The sequence below is a fragment of the Caretta caretta genome, chromosome 10, assembly GCF_965140235.1.
Source record: "Caretta caretta isolate rCarCar2 chromosome 10, rCarCar1.hap1, whole genome shotgun sequence".
Taxonomy (NCBI): Eukaryota; Metazoa; Chordata; order Testudines; family Cheloniidae; genus Caretta; species Caretta caretta.
In genome coordinates, this window is record NC_134215.1 from 85,475,570 (window position 1) to 85,493,420 (window position 17,851).

At 46.5% G+C, this 17,851-nt stretch overlaps 1 protein-coding gene across 2 annotated transcripts in view; it reads right to left on the reverse strand.

Annotated features, from left to right (window-relative positions):
- MAP1A (microtubule associated protein 1A) overlaps positions 1–17,851 on the reverse strand; it is a 117,743-nt gene extending 99,892 nt beyond the window's left edge. Inside the window, exons 1-2 of one of the 2 annotated variants that reach the window (XM_048866583.2) lie at positions 17,701–17,850; positions 7,662–7,763 (exon numbers count right to left, since the gene is read on the reverse strand). In XM_048866583.2, the coding sequence (XP_048722540.2) occupies positions 7,662–7,763; positions 17,701–17,833 (235 nt within the window). In that variant the 5' untranslated portion in view covers positions 17,834–17,850. Of the gene's footprint in view, positions 1–7,661; positions 7,764–17,700 lie in introns of both variants that reach the window. The other variant, XM_075133288.1, reaches the window with a different exon arrangement.

Below are 17,851 nucleotides of genomic sequence, written 5' to 3' on the forward strand. Positions count from 1 at the left end.
GGTCAAAGGCGCTGACTTTCTGTTTGAAGCTACACAAAATGCCTGCACAGGCTCCCAGACAATAAGTAAACCTGCAAAGTGAAAGACTTCTCAATACAGTTATACAGTCACCATTCCCCAGGCATGCCAGAGCCACACTTGCTCATCTGGCTCATGGGACAGTCAACCTAGAGAAACAGATGGTGCTGCTGGACTTAAGTGGATTGGCAGACCTGTGTAGGGGGCCTCAGGGCTTGTCTACACAGAAAAGTTGTGCTGGTATATGCCAAAATGTGGATTTAAACTGATATTGTTATTGTGGTATAACCCCTTGGGTAGAGACTCTAATTTTGATATAACAGTAACCTTTTTTTGTTTACATTAAACACCTTCCAAAGCAATATTTTCTAAACCAAAAATAGGCCCTCTGAACATTGGAATAGAAGGATCCACATGAGGGTTACACTGGTATAGATATATCAGTACATATGGGAAAGTTTAACCATTTATAAAAGGCCTTGAGCTACAGCACCAGAATAGTACTCCACATCATATGTCCACATTACATTCCACTATACCCTACATCAACAGATCCACTATTCATCTCTGACAGCATAGAGAACTGGACTGCATTACTGGCAGCAAAGAGATTGGTGGTGCTGAAACAAGAAAACTTCACCCACCACAAATGAGGGATTCAACTTCTGAGTGGGCTGAATTCAGTGTCATAATACATCTTGCTCACTCCAGGAACAGCCTTATATGCATTTCAGTCAGAGGAAGGGAAGGGGGACTCAGAGGACATGCAGAATAAACAGTGAAGCCATGCTGGAGTGTGTAGGGGCTGGAGGGGAAGTTGGATTCATTGAGAGAAACAGAGTGCACTGCTCTTAAGGTGGTACCATGACCACAGCTCAGCTGAGGCACTGTGGCAGAGGCACTTAGGAAATGGAAACGGTTGCCCTAAAAATGGAAGCAATACCCTCGCTAGTCTCAGCCCATCACATCCTCCCCACCATTTTACCAGAAAGACTAAAGCATCTTGAATAAGAATTTCTGAATATTACATGATCTCCAGCAGCATCTCTCCCATCATGATGAAGGGACAGGGAATCAAAATGTAAGCTCCTCCAGCAGCCCAATGCTACTATTCCTATAATAGCAAAGTATTAGATCGTGCACATACATAGAGAGAAGCCAGAGTGGGAGTCTCTCAGTGACTTTAGTCTAGATCCTATTTTATGGCTGTGGACTGGCACGGCAGTGTAGGCTCCTGGTGATAATTACGATTCTAGTCACAGAAGTGGGATTTCAGTTTCCAATATTACATTTAAAAAAAATAAATCCCACCCATAACCACAAGCCAGTCTCTAAGGAGACAGGCCTTTGTTCTCTGATGCTTGGTTTAAACCTCAAGCATCTGTCAAAGTAACAGCATAACTCAAACATAACACTTCATATTTATATGCAGGTGGAGAGACAAGATTAATAGAATATCAGGGTTGAAATGGACCTTAGGAGGTCAACTAGTCCAACCCCCTGCTCAAAGCAGGGCCAATCCCCAACTAAAGCCCTGGCTCGGATGATTTGTCAAGCCTGACCTTAAAAACCTCAAAGGAAGGAGATTCCACCACCTCCCTAAGTAACGCATTGCATGCTTCACCACCCTCCTAGTGAAAAAGTTTTTCCTAATATCCAACCTAAACCTCCCCCACTGCAACTTGAGACCATTACTCCTTGTTCTGTCATCTGCTACCACTGAGAACAGTCTAGATCCATCCTCTTTGGAACCCCCTTTCAGGTAGTTGAAAGCAGCTATCAAATCCCCCCTCATTTTTCTCTTCTGCAGACTAAACAATCCCAGTTCCCTCAGCCTCTCCTCATAAGTCATGTGTTCCAGTCCCCTAATCATTTCTGTTGCCCTCCGCTGGACGTTTTCCAGTTTTTCCACATCCTTCTTGTAGTGTGGGGCCCAAAACTGGACACAGTACTCCAGATGAGGCCTCACCAATGTCAAATAGGGGAACGATCATGTCCCTCGATCTGCTTGCAATGCCCCTACTTATACATCCCAAAATGCCATTGGCCTTCTTGGCAACAAGGGCTCACTGTTGACTCATATCCAGCTTCTCGTCCACTGTAACCCCTAGGTCCTTTTCTGCAGAACTGCTGCTGAGCCATTTGGTCCCTAGTCTGTAGCGGTGCAAGGGATTCTTCAGTCCTAAGTGCAGGACTCTGCACTTGTCCTTGTTGAACCTCATCAGATTTCTTTTGGCCCAATCCTCCAATTTGTCTAGGGCCCTCTGTATCCTATCCCTACCCTCCAACATATCTACCTCTCCTCCCAGTTTAGTGTCATCTGCAAACTGAGTGTGCAGTCCACACCATCCTCCAGATCATTAATGAAGATATTGAACAAAACCGGCCCGAGGACCAACCCTTGGGGCACTCCGCTTGATACCAGCTGCCAATTAGACATGGAGCCATTGATCACTACCCGTTGAGCCCGACGATCTAGCCAGTTTTCTATCCACCTTATAGTCCATTCCTCCAGCCCATACTTCTTTAACTTGCTGGCAAAAATACTGTGGGAGACCGTGTCAAAAGCTTTGCTAAAGTCAAGGAATAACATGTCCACTGCTTTCTCCTCATCCACAGAGCCAGTTATCTCATCATAGAAGGCAATTAGATTAGTCAGGCATGACTTGCCCTTGGTGAATCCATGCCGACTGTTCCTGATCACTTTCCTCTCCTCTAAGTGCTTTAGAATTGATTCCTTGAGGACCTGCTCCATGATTTTTCCAGGGACTGAGGTGAGGTTGACTGGCCTGTAGTTCCTAGGATCCTCCTTCTTCCCTTTTTTAAAGATGGGCACTACATTAGCCTTTTTCCAGTCGTCCGGGACCTCCCCCGATCGCCATGAGTTTTCAAAGATGATGGACAATGGCTCTGCAATCACATCCACCAACTTCTTTAGCATTCTCGGATGCAATGCATCCGGCCCCATGGACTTGTGCACGTCCAGCTTTTCTAAATAGTCCCGAACCACTTCTTTCTCCACAGAGGGCTGGTCACCTCCTCCCCATGCTGTGCTGCCCAGTGCAGTAGTCTGGAAACTGACCTTGTTCATGAAGACAGAGGCAAAAAAAGCATTGAGTACATTAGCTTTTTCCACATCCTCTCTCACTAAGTTGCCTCCCTCATTCAGTAAGGGGCCCACACTTTCCTTGACTTTCTTCTTGATGCTAACATACCTGAAGAAACCCTTCTTGTTACTCTTAACATCTCTTGCCAGCTGCAACTCCAAGTGTTATTTGGCCCTCCTGATTTCACTCCTGCATGCCTGAGCAATATTTTTATACTCCTCCCTGGTCATCTGTCCAATCTTCCACTTCTTGTAAGCTTCTTTTTTGTGTTTAAGATCAGCAAGGATTTCACTGTTAAGCCAAGCTGGTCACCTGCCATATTTACTATTCTTTCTACACATCGGGATGGTTTGTTCCTGTAACCTCAATAAGGATTCTTTAAAATACAGCCAGCTCTCCTGGACTCCTTCCCCTGCCCCTCCCCCCATGTTATTCTCCCAGGGGATCCTGCCCATCAGTTCCCCGAGGGAGTCAAAGTCTGCTTTTCTGAAGTCCAGGGTCAGTATTCTGCTGCTCTCCTTTCTCCATTCCTGCTACTGATCTGCTTGTTACACCAGTGAAGTGTGCACACTTCATCTATGCAAAAGAATATGTATTACTGTTACCCCATCCTTCCCTAGCCCTCATTTGTTTTACCAACCCGCTACATCTTGTCCTAAACTAAGACTGGGGAAGGCAGTGTCTTACACTATGTTTGTGCAGTACCTATCACATGAGGCCCTAAACTGGTTGGGGGTCTCTAAGCAATAATACAAAACAAATAAAATCATCTTTCTTTAGTTCCCTTCAGAGGATCTCAAGTAGTTAATCCCTTAGTTTATAACAAGGGACCAGATATTTTACAGTTGGACAAATTGGAAGTATGGAGGAACTCAATTACTCATTCAAGAATGAGGGTTTCAGTGGCATAAGTGCAAACAGGATATAGGAATCTAGTTTAGGATTTTCTATAGTGCTTATCATTTTAGTGCCTAAGCACTTTCCAGGTAAATCAGGTCTCTGTGGAGAGCTCCATAGCAGACTCTATGGAACCTCCTGATCTTCTGCATTCCCTGGTTATGGGAAGCTTTGCTTGAGACATACAGATTTTAAAAAAAAAAATATGTTTAGAGAATTCTTTATCACATGCTGCATATACTACATTATTCCAGAGGAACACAACTGTTTTTGCAGGTCATGGATGGAAATCTGATTGCTGGACTAGGTTTTCCTACATGTTTGTATGCGCTCAGTACAGCTGAGCCCCAATCCTACTTGGCACCTCCTAGTGCTACAGCAATACAAAAAAATAAATAAAGGAATTTAATAGAGTAGCTGGGTCTTTACCATTTGATGGCTTTGTAGATTAGGACTAAGGCCTTGAACTAGCAAGTGAAGTGGGAACCAGAGCCTCTACAGAGGTAATGATAATGTACTCAAGGAGGCTCATCTCATTAAACTGGGCTGCTATAATCTACACAAGATGAAGCCTTGATATTGCATCTACATTCAGGCCTAGAGACAGTAAGTCACAGAAATCTAATCTGGAGGTGACAAACACAGATCATTGTGGTCAAATTTTTATCCAGTCAAACTGGAAGGGCATATTGAGTGGGGTCCCACAAGGTTCTGTACCGGCTCTGATTCTATTCACTATCTTCATAAATTATTTGGATAATGGCATAGAGAGTACACTTATAAAGTTTGTGGACAATACCAAGCTGGGAGGGGTTTCAAGCACTCTGGAAGACGTGATTAGAATTCAAAATGATCTTGACAAACTGGTGAAATGGTCTGAAATAAATAGGATGAAATTCAATAAAGGGCAAATGCAAAGGACTACACTTAGGAAGAAACAATCAATTGCACATATACAAAATGGGAAAAGACTGCCTAGGAAGAAGTACTGCAGAAAAAGATCTGGGGGTTATAGTGGATCACAAACTAAATATGAGTCAATAATGTAACACTGTTACTAAAAAAGTGAACATAATTCTGGGCTCTATTAGCAGGAGTGATGTAAGCAAGACATGAGAAGTAATTCCTCCACTCTACTCAGTACTGATAAGGGCTCAACTGGAGTACTGTGTCCAGTTCTTGGCACCACACTTCAGGAGAGGAATTAATCAAGTGTGTACATAGTAATAGAATATCAGGGTTGGAAGGGACCTCAGGAGGCCATCTAGTCCAACCCCCTGCTCAAAGCAGGACCAATCCCCAATTAAATCATCCCAGCCAGGGCTTTGTTAAGCCTGACCTTAAAAACTTCTAAGGAAGGAGATTCCACCACCTCCCTAGGTAACGCATTCCAGTGTTTCACCACCCTCCTAGTGAAAAAGTTTTTCCTAATATCCAACCGAAACCTCCCCCACTGCAACTTGAGACCATTACTCCTTGTCCTGTCCTCTTCTACCACTGAGAATAGTCTAGAACCATCCTCTCTGGAACCACCTCTCAGGTAGTTGAAAGCAGCTATCAAATCCCCCCTCATTCTTCTCTTCTGCAGACTAAACAATCCCAGTTCCCTCAGCCTCTCATAAATCATGTGTTCCAGACCCCTAATCATTTTTGTTGCCCTTCACTGGACTCTCTCCAATATATCCACATCCTTCTTGTAGTGTGGGGCCCAAAACTGTAGGACACAGTACTCCAGATGAGGCCTCACCAATGTCGAATAGAGGGGAACTATCACGTCCCTCGATCTGCTCGCTATGCCCCTACTTATACATCCCAAAATGCCATTGGCCTTCTTAGCAACAAGGGCTCACTGTTGACTCATATCCAGCTTCTCGTCCACTGTCACCCCTAGGTCCTTTTCCGCAGAACTGCTGCCTAGCCATTCGGTCCCTAGTCTGTAGTGGTGCATTGGGTTCTTCCATCCTAAGTGCAGGGTCCTGCACTTATCCTTATTGAACCTCATCAGATTTCTTTTGGCCCAATCCTCCTATTTGTCTAGGTCCCTCTGTACCCTATCCCTGCCCTCCAGCGTATCTACCACTCCTCCCAGTTTAGTATCATCCGCAAATTTGCTGAGAGTGCAATCCACACCATCCTCCAGATCATTTATGAAGATATTGAACAAAACCAGCCCCAGGACTGACCCCGGGGCACTCCACTTGACACCGGCTGCCATCTAGACATGGAGCCATTGATCACTACCCGTTGAGCCCGACAATCTAGCCAACTTTCTACCCACCTTATAGTGCATTCATCCAGCCCATACTTCTTTAACTTGCTGACAAGAATACTGTGGGAGACCGTGTCAAAAGCTTTACTAAAGTCAAGAAACAATATATCCACTGCTTTCCCTTCATCCACAAAACCAGTAATCTCATCATAGAAGGCGATTAGATTAGTCAGGCATGACCTTCCCTTGGTGAATCCATGCTGACTGTTCCTGATCACTTTCCTCTCATGTAAGTGCTTCAGGATTGATTCCTTGAGGACCTGCTCCATGATTTTTCGGGGACTGAGGTGAGGCTGACTGGCCTGTAGTTCCCAGGATCCTCCTTCTTCCCTTTTTTAAAGATTGGCACTACATTAACCTTTACACAGAGCTTTAACTCCAGATATCCCGCTACTTTACAAAAATGCATCATTCTTACTATCCTCATTTTATAGGTAAAGAAACTGAGTCACAGGCTCACATAGTAAGTCAATGGCAGATCCAGAAACAGAACCTAGGCCTCTGCTTTCCAGTTAAATATCCTGACCATTAGGAAAATGGCACCTTCCTTCAAGTACACACAACACCTAAAAAGAGGAATCTGACAAGGTGTAATATGTTGATATAAAAACATCTTGCAGGCATAGCTCACAGTGACAGCCTGTGCCCATATGTCTGATATGATCTATATTTAAGATGTATATACATTTTGAGAAATTTAAGTGTGACAATTAGCCTGGGAACAGAGGCCAGTTCTAAATGCATGGTGATACAGCACTCTTTCAAAGATGCCAAGGGTATTTAATATCAAGTACTTACTCATCTGCTTTCCTTTCAGGAAAGCAGAATAAACACCTATGAAATGCAAATTGCTATTCAGGTAAACAAACATTCAGTTAGTCTTCCTCAGCCCCCCACACTCCCCAACAAGGTGATTACTTCTGGTAACTCTCCCATGAGTGGGGAATTTAGAGTTTCAAACTATTAATATTACCTCTATAAAGAGATCTGAGAATAAGCAGTTTGTATGAAATAATGTATTGTGCTGTAAGAAGGAATAAACAACAATGCCTTAAATTATTTATCTGGGCACTCTGTTTAAAAGCCTATTTGCATGTCTCTAGTTCCTCTACAAGCCCTCCACCCTCACCAACAATTAGACCAGCAGTTTTAGATTAAATTCCTTTGCACTGATATATATTTATGTCTATTGTTTCCACCTTCAGTGTTCATGTTAAGGTCTACTCAAACCGGGAGAAGCAACTCACGGGAAGAACATGGTTGTTTTCCAAGTAGTAAAATCTTTACCAATTTCATTTCCATCCTCTATTCACCAACTTCAAACTCCAACAGAAAAGCAAAAAAATGAATATAGATAAAAGGAAACTGACCTTTGAACTCTGAAGAAAACTGAGCAAGATGCTGACTTACAAAGAGTCTCAGTTGCTGATTAAGGTCACAAGAGGGAAGATGAATGTTCCATGAGCGAATTCCTGTCCAACAAGAAAAGTAGAATTAAGGCCTTTTTCCATGAATTCCAAAACCAGGAATGGAGGTGTCAATAAAAGTCTGCCAGCTGATTATATGAAACTGTGTATGCTATTTCAGAAGCCCATATTTAGGACCCATGGTGAACATTTTAAAAGACAAGGGACAGTTAGGCAGCCAATTCCCATTTGTTCCTTTACAAATCTGCACCTAGGTTATGGGGCAGGAGAAGGTAGTAAATGAGTTTCCATTTTAGTGACGTTCCACAAACAAATGACTAAACCAAATACACCACTGCATAATCAGGCAAATGCACTGTGGGAGTTTTACATCTTCTGAAGTGTTCAGCATTGGCTGTTGGCAGAGATGGGATACTGGACTAATTTGACTATTGATCCGTTTGATACAACAGTTCTTATAACATGTGTACCCCTCTGAGTCACAGTACAGACCATCCCCCTCAACTTCCTTTACCAAATCACTCTTCCAAAGCCATGGATCACCCTCAGACCCTTTGAGTTTGCTCTTTAATCTATACAATCTTTGCAAAATAATCGCCTTCATAACCCAGCAGGGAGTAGACTCTCTTCCCAGACCAGATGGCGTCACACCATGCTGAGGAAGTCACCTTCAGACCTTGGTGAGGAAGTGTTTCACCTTCTGGGTAGCATATACAGTGCTACAGGTAATTCATCTTCATGTCCCAACAAGGAGCAGCCATTCCCAGATGGCACCTTGCCACTGTTGGGTGTCATGGTAATCAAACTGTTGGTACATATGATAACTCCACCTCACCTTTCATTCGTTGCTGCCTCCAGCAAGCCAGCAGCAGCTTAAAGCCAGTGATAGAGTGTTATACAAGTCAAATACATAATAACTAAACTAAGGTTCTAAACTTTATCAGTACTCATTCCGTGTGTCCTCCCAACACCTTTGCCACCATCTCAGAGAGAAAATTCCACTCCTGTGTGATGGTGCATTAAAGACAGGGGGTCAAAAAAGCCAGAAAAAAAAAAATCTTAGCTCCACACCTGTCCCTACCCTAAAAGGAGTCTATTGCCAATCCCTGGAGGAGCAGGGGTACCAATCCAGTTAACTGCAGCAATCCGTTCTTGTTCTCCAGCACTATAGCTAGATTCAGGAGACAACCGTCAACTGAATGCAACATAGTGGCCACTGCTCAGCAGAGGATGCAAACTCAAATATCAGCGCTGCTTCCAGAGTACAAGATGCAATTACAAAGCTCAGCCCGAGCCCTCAGCACATCACCAAAATGGGGTTAATAGTTTGCCACATCACACACACACAGGCACAGGAAACATAGTTTCAAAGGCAGGGATTGTTTAGAATAACTCTGGACAATTTTTTTCTTAACTTGTCTATGGTCATAGCACACATTGCAAAGGAATGGTGCAGCAATCAAGTGACAGACTGCACTGCAGAACGTATGACAAACTAATGGCACTCAGGATGCTCTCAGAATATCAGAAAAACCCATCATCAATTTTAGCAGCACCACAGGATATCAATTGTTCCTGCTCCTTTATGTCCCCACCCCCAAATAACATACACAGGCCAAGAAATAAGAGTTCTGCAGTTCAGGAAGGGAACAAATTGAGGCAAGGCAGGGAAAATCACTTCTCCTTTTTATAAAAATGGCCTTGATAAGCAAGCTGTGATTTAATACATGTGCCCAACACAGGGGCTCTTTAATACCTCTGCAGTGTTGATGAGATGAAGCTGAATAGCAATCCAACCTGGAGGGGAACAGAAGGGAGGTGAGGTGGCTCTCTGCAGGACACTTCCTGCTGATGTGAGCTGCTGTATCAGTCAGTTTCTTGGCTGCAGCAACAAGAAGGGCTATTCTGGAGCACTGCTTGTTACATTCTCCACAATGCTAAGAAAAGAGATCCTCTTTTAAAACTTAAGGGGAGAGGGGGCTTCTCATTCAGTATCTCAGCTAATTTTCAAGTTTTTCCTCTGAGCAATTTGGAAGTCATTCAGTTTAGTTTTTAAAATCATCCCTCATCTTACCAATGACCACCACCTCAAATGCTCAGCCCACTGCAGAGGGACCAGACATTGCTCTACCAGATTCCAGGCCCCCTTTTCCTTACACAGGTGTGTGCAATGTTCCATCCTGAGGTTTCCTAACTGGTCATATTCTTTGAGGATGCTGCTGTAGCATGTACAGCATGGGTACGGTCCATGTGACTTGTGGGACAGTTTCTCATATCCCATTCCTCATGCCCTTGCAAACTGTCTGACTTCCTGCTGGGTTAATTGGCTTATAAGATTTGACATTTCCTTTTAATACCAGCTTCACTCCCTTGAGACATTCTTTCAAAACTGGACGAATCAAAGTAGAATAGAAACGTGACCTTCGGATCAGACTCTGCTTCATAGCATGTGAGAGTAGTCACTGTTCAAGTCTCACACAGAGAACCACATGATGCCACTGAAGCCGGGTAATGCTTAGGTATCAAGAACAATATGTTTGTTCTTAATTCTAGTCTAACTTGTGTGTTCTCCTGAACCACACTAAGGGAAAAGCATACGAGATTAGTAGTCACATTCTGTAAGCGACTCTGCACACCTTCAAAGTCACACAGGGCAAGATTTTGGTGGGGTTTACGAGGAAAGTCCTCAAAGTCTTCCTCTCTATATGACAACACCTCAGTTTAGGCATGCCCATAATAAAAAACAAAATAAGAATAAAGATTTATTAATTATTCTACCCTCAAAGAACATCCTACATCCCAATCACACTGTAGAGTAAACTAACACTTTGCAGCAACCTAACTTTCAGTCTCAGTGCTGCTGACAAGTCCAAAGTCAATCTGATTTGGATCTGCATTCTAAACTCCTTACTGTCAAGCAAACAAAAACTGTACAAAGGGCTTTCAGGGGACAACAACATTTTGTTGCCAATTAAGAGATGTTTTACTCAGTGTCTCCTAACTGATAAAATGCAATTCCTGATAAGCACTCCTCTGTTCAGCAGACTGATTCACTATCACAAGGCACCCTGTACACTGTGACCCAGCAAGCTGTATCACCTTTCTCAGTGTGTCATATCACATCTATGTGACCCTCTAGCTATGGGTAAGGCTGCAAGTCTGTCACAGAAGTCATGGATTCCGTGACTTTCCATGACCTCTGCAGCTGGTGCTAGCTCAGGGGCTGCCCAAGCCAGGCAGCCCCTGGGCCAGCAGCAGCAGTTTGGGTTTGTGTGAGGGGGCTCAGGACTAGGGGCAGGGAATTGGCGGGTGCCAGGGGCGCTTACCTCGGGGTGGGGAGCTCCCATTGGCATGGCCTTGCAGCTCCTAGGCAGAGGAGGGGCCAGGCACCAGGGGGCTCCATGTGCTGCCTGTGCCCGCAAGGCCCACCCCCACAGCTCCCATTGGACGGGAAACAAAGCCAATGGGAGCTGCGCAGCCGGCACTTATGGCAGGACCAGGAGCAGTACGTGGAGCCCCCTGGCCTTCCACCACCTAGGAGCTGCAGGGACACGTGGAGCCGGGTAGGGAGCCCCTGCCAACCCCTCCCCCCCAGCAGGGGTCCTGGGCTGCGTGCTGTGGCCCGCCCCACCCCCCAGCGCCAGCAGGGGTCCCGGGCATAGCGCCACAGCCCCCCCACCCGAGCACCTGCAGCCCCCGGCCCAAGTTTTAGTTAGGGGTATATAGTAAAAGTCATGGACAGGTCACGGGATGTGAATGTTTGTTGACTGCCCGTGCTATATTCTCATTATTTGAGCATGGAATTACTATGCACAGAGATTTTATGCTATAGTTTGGTTCATTTAAGATTTTTACTTCATTTGATTCTACACTTTTTCACATATAGTGACACTCCCCCGCCAGCATGACATGTTCTGTCCTTCCAATATATTTTGTACCTGGTATTACTGTGTCCTATAGATTATCCTCATTCTACCAAGTTTCTGTGATGACTATTATGTCAATATCCTCATTTAATATGAGGCACTCTAGTTCACCCATCTTATTATTTAGACTTCTAGCATTGGTATATAAGTCCTTTAAAAACTGTCACTTTTTAGCTGTCTGCCATTACATGATGTAATTGAATAGGACTCTTTCTCATTAGATCCTACCAAAGAGTTCTGAAGGAACTCAAATGTGAAATTGCACAACTACTAACTGTGGTTTGTAACCTATCATTTAAATCAGTTCCTGTACCAAATGATTGGAAGATAGTTAATGTGATACCAATTTTTTAAAAGGGCTCCAGAGGTGATCCTGGCAATTACAGACCAGTAAGCCTGACTTCAGTACCGGACAAACTGGTTGAAACTATAGAAAAGAACAGAATTATGAGACACATAGATGAACATAATTTTTTGGAGAAGAATCAACATGGTTTTATAAAGGGAAATCATACCTCACTGATCTACTAGAATTCTTTGAGGAGGTCAACAAGCATGTGGACAAGGGGATCCAGTGGATATAGTGTACTTAGATTTTCATAAAGTCTTTGACTAGGTCCCTCACCAAAGGCTCTTAAGCAAAATAAGCTGTCATGGGATAAGAGGGAAGGTCCTCTCATGGATCGGTAATTGGTTAAAAGATAGCAAACAAGGGGCAGGAATAAATGGTCAGTTTTCAGAATGGGGCGAGGTAAACAGTGGTGTCCTCCAGGGGTCTGTACCGGGCCCAGTCCTATTCAACATATTCATAAACGATCTGGAAAAAGGGGTAAACAGTGAGGTGGCAAAACTTGCAGATAATACAAAACTACTCAAGATAGTTAAGTCCAAAGCAGACTGTGAAGAATTAAAAAGGGATGTCACAAAACTGGGTGACTGGGCAACAAAATGGCAGATGAAATTCAGTGTTGACAAATGCAAAGTAATGCACATTGGAAAACTGTAGTGGGGTGGTTACCTGCTCCTGCTCTGTGGGTTAAAAGCCAGCCCTGGAAGAGAGCCAGGGCTCAGGCCAAGAGAAGCTAGGCTGATTGGGGAGATGGTCGCAGCTGGGCCTATAAAGGGGCTGCTAGGCTGAAGCTTAGCCAGAGTCTCTCTCTGCGTTCAGAGAGGGAAGGGTCTGGCTGCAGGGACATGAGGAGGAAAGGCCTTGGGAGCGCCAGCCTGGAACCTGCCCCCGGCTGTGAGGCCTAGATCAGGGCCTATTAGGTGCTGGGGTGCATGGGGGCAGCCCACGGGTAGACAGAGGCAGCAGGTCCAAACCCCCTTGCCTGTGATGAGTGACTGATACACTGCAGTCTGCCCCAGGGAGTGGGGCTAAGCGAAGACTGGCAATAGCCAAGACTGAGGTGAGGTGGGGGGAGTGGGTAGGGGTTCCCTGGGGAGGGGAGACCCTCAGAGATTGTTGGGGTTTACTGCCGGATGGCAGGACCCCAGACAAAAGGGCACCAGGTCTGGGAGGGACACGGGGGCCAGTGACAGGCAGATCACCAGATAGCAGAGGGCGCTCCAAAGGCTGATGAGCTAATTCCCAAGGACAGCCAGCAGGAGGTGCCACTGGGTGAGTCTGGCTCTATTATAAAAATATAATCCCAACTATACATATAAAATGATGAGGTCTAAATTAGCTGTTACCACTCAAGAGAGCTCTAGGAGTCATTGTAGATGTTTCTCTGAAAACATCCACTCAATGTGCAGTGGCAGGCAAAAAAGCAAACAGAATGTTGGGAATCATTCAGAAAGGGATAGATAATAGGACAGAAAATATCATATTGCCTCTAAAAAAATCCATGGTATGCCCACATCTTAAATACTGCATGCAGATGTGGTCATCCCATCTCAGAAAAGATATATTTGAATTGGAAAAGGTTTAGAAAAGGGCAACAAAAATGAAAAGGAGTACTTATTTGTGGCACCTTTAGAGACTAAAATTTATTTGAGCATAAACTTTCGTGAGCTACAGCTCACTTCATCAGATGCATCCGATAAGTGAGCTGTAGTTCATGAAAGCTTATGCTCAAATAAATTGGTTAGTCTCTAAGGTGCCACAAGTACTCCTTTTCTTTTTGCGAATACAGACTAACACGGCTGCTACTCTGAAACTTGTCATTATGCAACAAATGATTAGGAGTATGGAACAGCTTCCATATGAGGAGAGATTAATAAGTTTAGGACTTTTCAGCTTGGAAAAGAGACCATGGGGGATATGACTGAGATGTATAAAATCATAACTGGTGTGGAGAAAGTAAATAAGGAAGTATTTACTCCTCATAACACAAGAACTAGGGGTCACCACATGAAATTAACAGGCAGCAGGTTTAAAACAAACAAAAGGAAGTATTTTTTTCACACAACGCACAGTCAACCTGTGGAACTCCTTGCTAGAGGATGTTGTGAAGGCCAAGACTATAATAGGGTTCAAAAAAGAACTAGATAAGTTCATGGAGGCTAGGTCCATGAATGGCTATTAGCCAGGATGGCAGGGATAGTGTCCCTAGCCTCTGTTTGCCAGAAGCTGGGAATGGGCGACAGGGGATGGATCACTTGATGATGACCTCTTCTGGTCATTCCCTCTGACACCTGGCATTGGCCACTGTCGGAAGACAGGATCCTGGGCTAGATGGACTTTTGGTCTAACCCAGAATGACTGTTTTGATTTATCACTGGAGCATGTGGGCCCTACCGTAATATAAATAAATACCACCAATCTTTAGAGCAAGATTCCCTGGCAGCATTACGTAGATGGCAAGAAGTGACTTGCTGTCTACAATTCCTGAATCATTAGAGCAACTTGTAAGTTATATCCCTAACCTTTGTCTTCTCTATATAGATTGTACGGTCTCTGGGGCAGGGACTGTCTCATTGTTTGTACAGTGCCTTGTACAGTACACAATGGGGTGCCAGTCTCAGTTGGCCACAGGTACTACTGTCATAACACGATAAATATGCATAACTAGTAATCCAGAGTGATATCAAGCTACTTTCCCCTAGCGGGATGGGTTTAGAATCTAAAGATATCCCCAATTTCCAGGTCTAATAATGGTGTTTTAGAACACTGTTTAAAGCATATCCGTCTAATGGCAATAAAGGAATCTCACAAGCACAAAGACACACTGGAGGGTCCCCACAGGTTTGACAGTGTTCTGACCACTTGAGACAACAATGCAAATATCTTTTTGCTCAAGCGCTTTATCATTGGGTTCTTCCTCCCGCTTTGGGCCAGAATCGACAGTCACATCTCTTGATAATCACAATCTCAGCCTATATTAGCATTGTAGGCTGAAATTTTTTTAACATGTTATTCTTGCAAGTCACAGATACAGGATCTTCACTGCTCTTGGAACTGTTCCTAGTCAGGTCCCTAGGACCTGATAATTCAGCCATCTCAGAAAAAGTCTTCTCTAATCACAATGCCTCCACCCCCTGTACCATTTGCTCACAATCACAGGAAGGCTTCCACATGACCATACCCAGCTGCTCAAAATGTTTACATAAGGGACAGTATAAACTCTTCTCTCTACTCCATTCCTAATACAGGGGAAGGAGGGTCCCCCCCAAAAAAATTATACATAAAGACTCTGTTTGCAGTATTGTAGCCATGTCAGTTGTATGATATTAGAGATAAGGTGGGTAATATATTTTATTGGATGTTCTTTTGGTGAAAGACACAAGCTTTTGAGCTACACAGAGCTCTTTGTCAGGTCTGGAAAAGGTACTCTGAGAGTATGTCTACACTGCAATGTAAGCCCAAACTTGAACCTGAGCTCAAGGCAAACCCCCCTTCCACCTACACTGCAACTGTGCTACCCCAGGAGTCAAACGTAGGGTCCCAGGACCCTGCAGGGCTGGAGTGTCCGAGGTCAAGTCAAGCCTACTGCTTTGCAGTGTAGTCCCAGCCCCACTTGACTCACGTGCCAGGAGTCCTCCTGAAGTATCCCACAATTCCATGAGGCAGCTTTCTTAGTCCTCTCGATCCCAACAATCTGCAATCCACTCTTCTGGCTGGCATTGCTACTGTTTTACGTGGGATATTCTCTCTGTACACATTTCCCTCCAGGCCTAAGAGTTTCATGTCATTATATGGTAAAGACCATAAGAAGCTTTATCTGATTAAGGAGCTGAAGTCTCTTATGTAAGGATGAACATGAGTGAGAGGAGCTTCGTCTTCCCCTACGTGACCCTACCAAAGCATTCACCTGGCACCACTCACCCCAAGCTGCTAACCTGTGCTTGGAGGTCAGTGAATACCACATAGAGGGGGATGTGTGTCAGGCTCACAGAGCTCTTTACCCTAGATCCTATTTACAGACACAGGTAAGTTTATTAGTAAACAGTGTCAGGGAGCCAGGGCTGTCTGAGGATAGCCCCAGGTCCAGCTCTAATTCCAGACGCCTTAGAGCACATCAGAGCAAAGTTGAGGTCCTTTATATGCCCCCCCTCCACACACCCATGACCCCCAGCTTGTTCCAGAAGCCCCAGATCAATGGACACAAACATTTTAACCACTTTTTGACAGTATACATAACCTGACACTGATGGATTTGTACAGCTCCTACACCCACAACTGCTGGAGAGAAATAAACCTCCTGACTTCCTCAGCCACCTGGGCTGCCCTGAAACGAGGGCAGGGGCAAAGGGTAGAAACCCTGCTTGAGGCACCAGCCCTCAGCGTGCCCCAGGATGGGGCAGGGAAGGGATGGGAAGAGCCTTGGGCTGAGACAGACCTCAGCAGAGCTGGGGCAGGAGAAACCAGGGCTGCAGTGAAGGGCAAGGTAAAGAAGGTGGGTGGGAAGAAATCCAGGGCTGCGGTGAGTGGAGGGATAACAAGCATGCGGAGGGGTGGAGGGAGTTCAGGGCTACTGTGAGGATGGGATAACAAGCCGGGGAGGGGAAGGTCCATCCAGGGTTGCGATGAGGGGCAGGGTAAGAAGCTGGGGGAGTGGAGGGAGGAAAGGAATCCAGGGCTGCGGTGAGGGGAGGGATAACAAGCGGGGGGCAGGTAGGGGGTTCAGGGCTGCGGTGAGGGGCAGGCTAAGAAGCCAGGGGAGGGGAAAGGAATCCAGGGTTGCGGTGAGGGATAACAAGCTGGGGGGGGGGGGGGACAGTAGGGGGTTCAGGGCTACTGTGAGGACAGGATAACAAACCAGGGGAGGGGAAGGTCCATCCAGGGTTGCGATGAGGTATGTGATAAGATGCTGGGGGGGGGGGGGCGGGGGGAAGGTCCATCCACGGTCACGATGAGGGGGAGGGTAAGAAGCCGGGGGGTGGGGGGAAGGTCCATCCACGGTCACGATGAGGGGGAGGGTAAGAAGCCGGGGGGAGGGAGAGTAGGGGGTTCAGGGCTACCGTAAGGATGGGATAACAAGCCGGGGGTGGGGAAGGTCCATCCAGGGTTGTGATGAGGGGCAGGGTAAGAAGCCGGGGGAGTGGAGGGGGGAAAGGAATCCAGGGCTGCGGTGAGGGACGGGGTAAGAAGCCGGGACGGGGGCGGGTGGGGGTTTGAGAGCTCCGGTGAGGGACGGGGTAAGAAGCCGGGAACGGGGGGGGGGGGGTTCAGGGCTCCGGTGAGGAACGGGGGGGGGAAGGGGGTTCAGGGCTCCGGTGAGGAACGGGGGGGGGAAGGGGGTTCAGGGCTCCGGTGAGGAACGGGGGGGGGAAGGGGGTTCAGGGCTCCGGTGAGGAACGGGGGGGGGGAAGGGGGTTCAGGGCTCCGGTGAGGAACGGGGGGGGGGAAGGGGGTTCAGGGCTCCGGTGAGGAACGGGGGGGGGAAGGGGGTTCAGGGCTCCGGTGAGGGACGGGGTAAGAAGCCGGGGTGGGGAGGGCCGACCCCAGCCCCTGCCACTCGCGCCGTGACAGTGCGGCACGCTGACGCGCCCCGGGCGGGGCTGGCCAGTCGCTGCAGCCCCAGCCCCAGGCAGCCCCGCGCTTCTCGCCCGGAGCCGCCTCGCCTCGCCTCGCCACAGCCCCGCCGCGCGCTTCGGCGCCTGCTGCTCACCCCGCTCCAGGGCGCCCCGCAGCGCCGCGCGCTCCGCCTCGGTCCCGATCTCGCCGATCACGATCAGCAGCGCGTGCCTCCGCAGCCCCCAGCCGCGGCGCTCGCCCGACAGCCCGGGCGCCGATGTATCCATGGCAACCGCCCTGTCAAT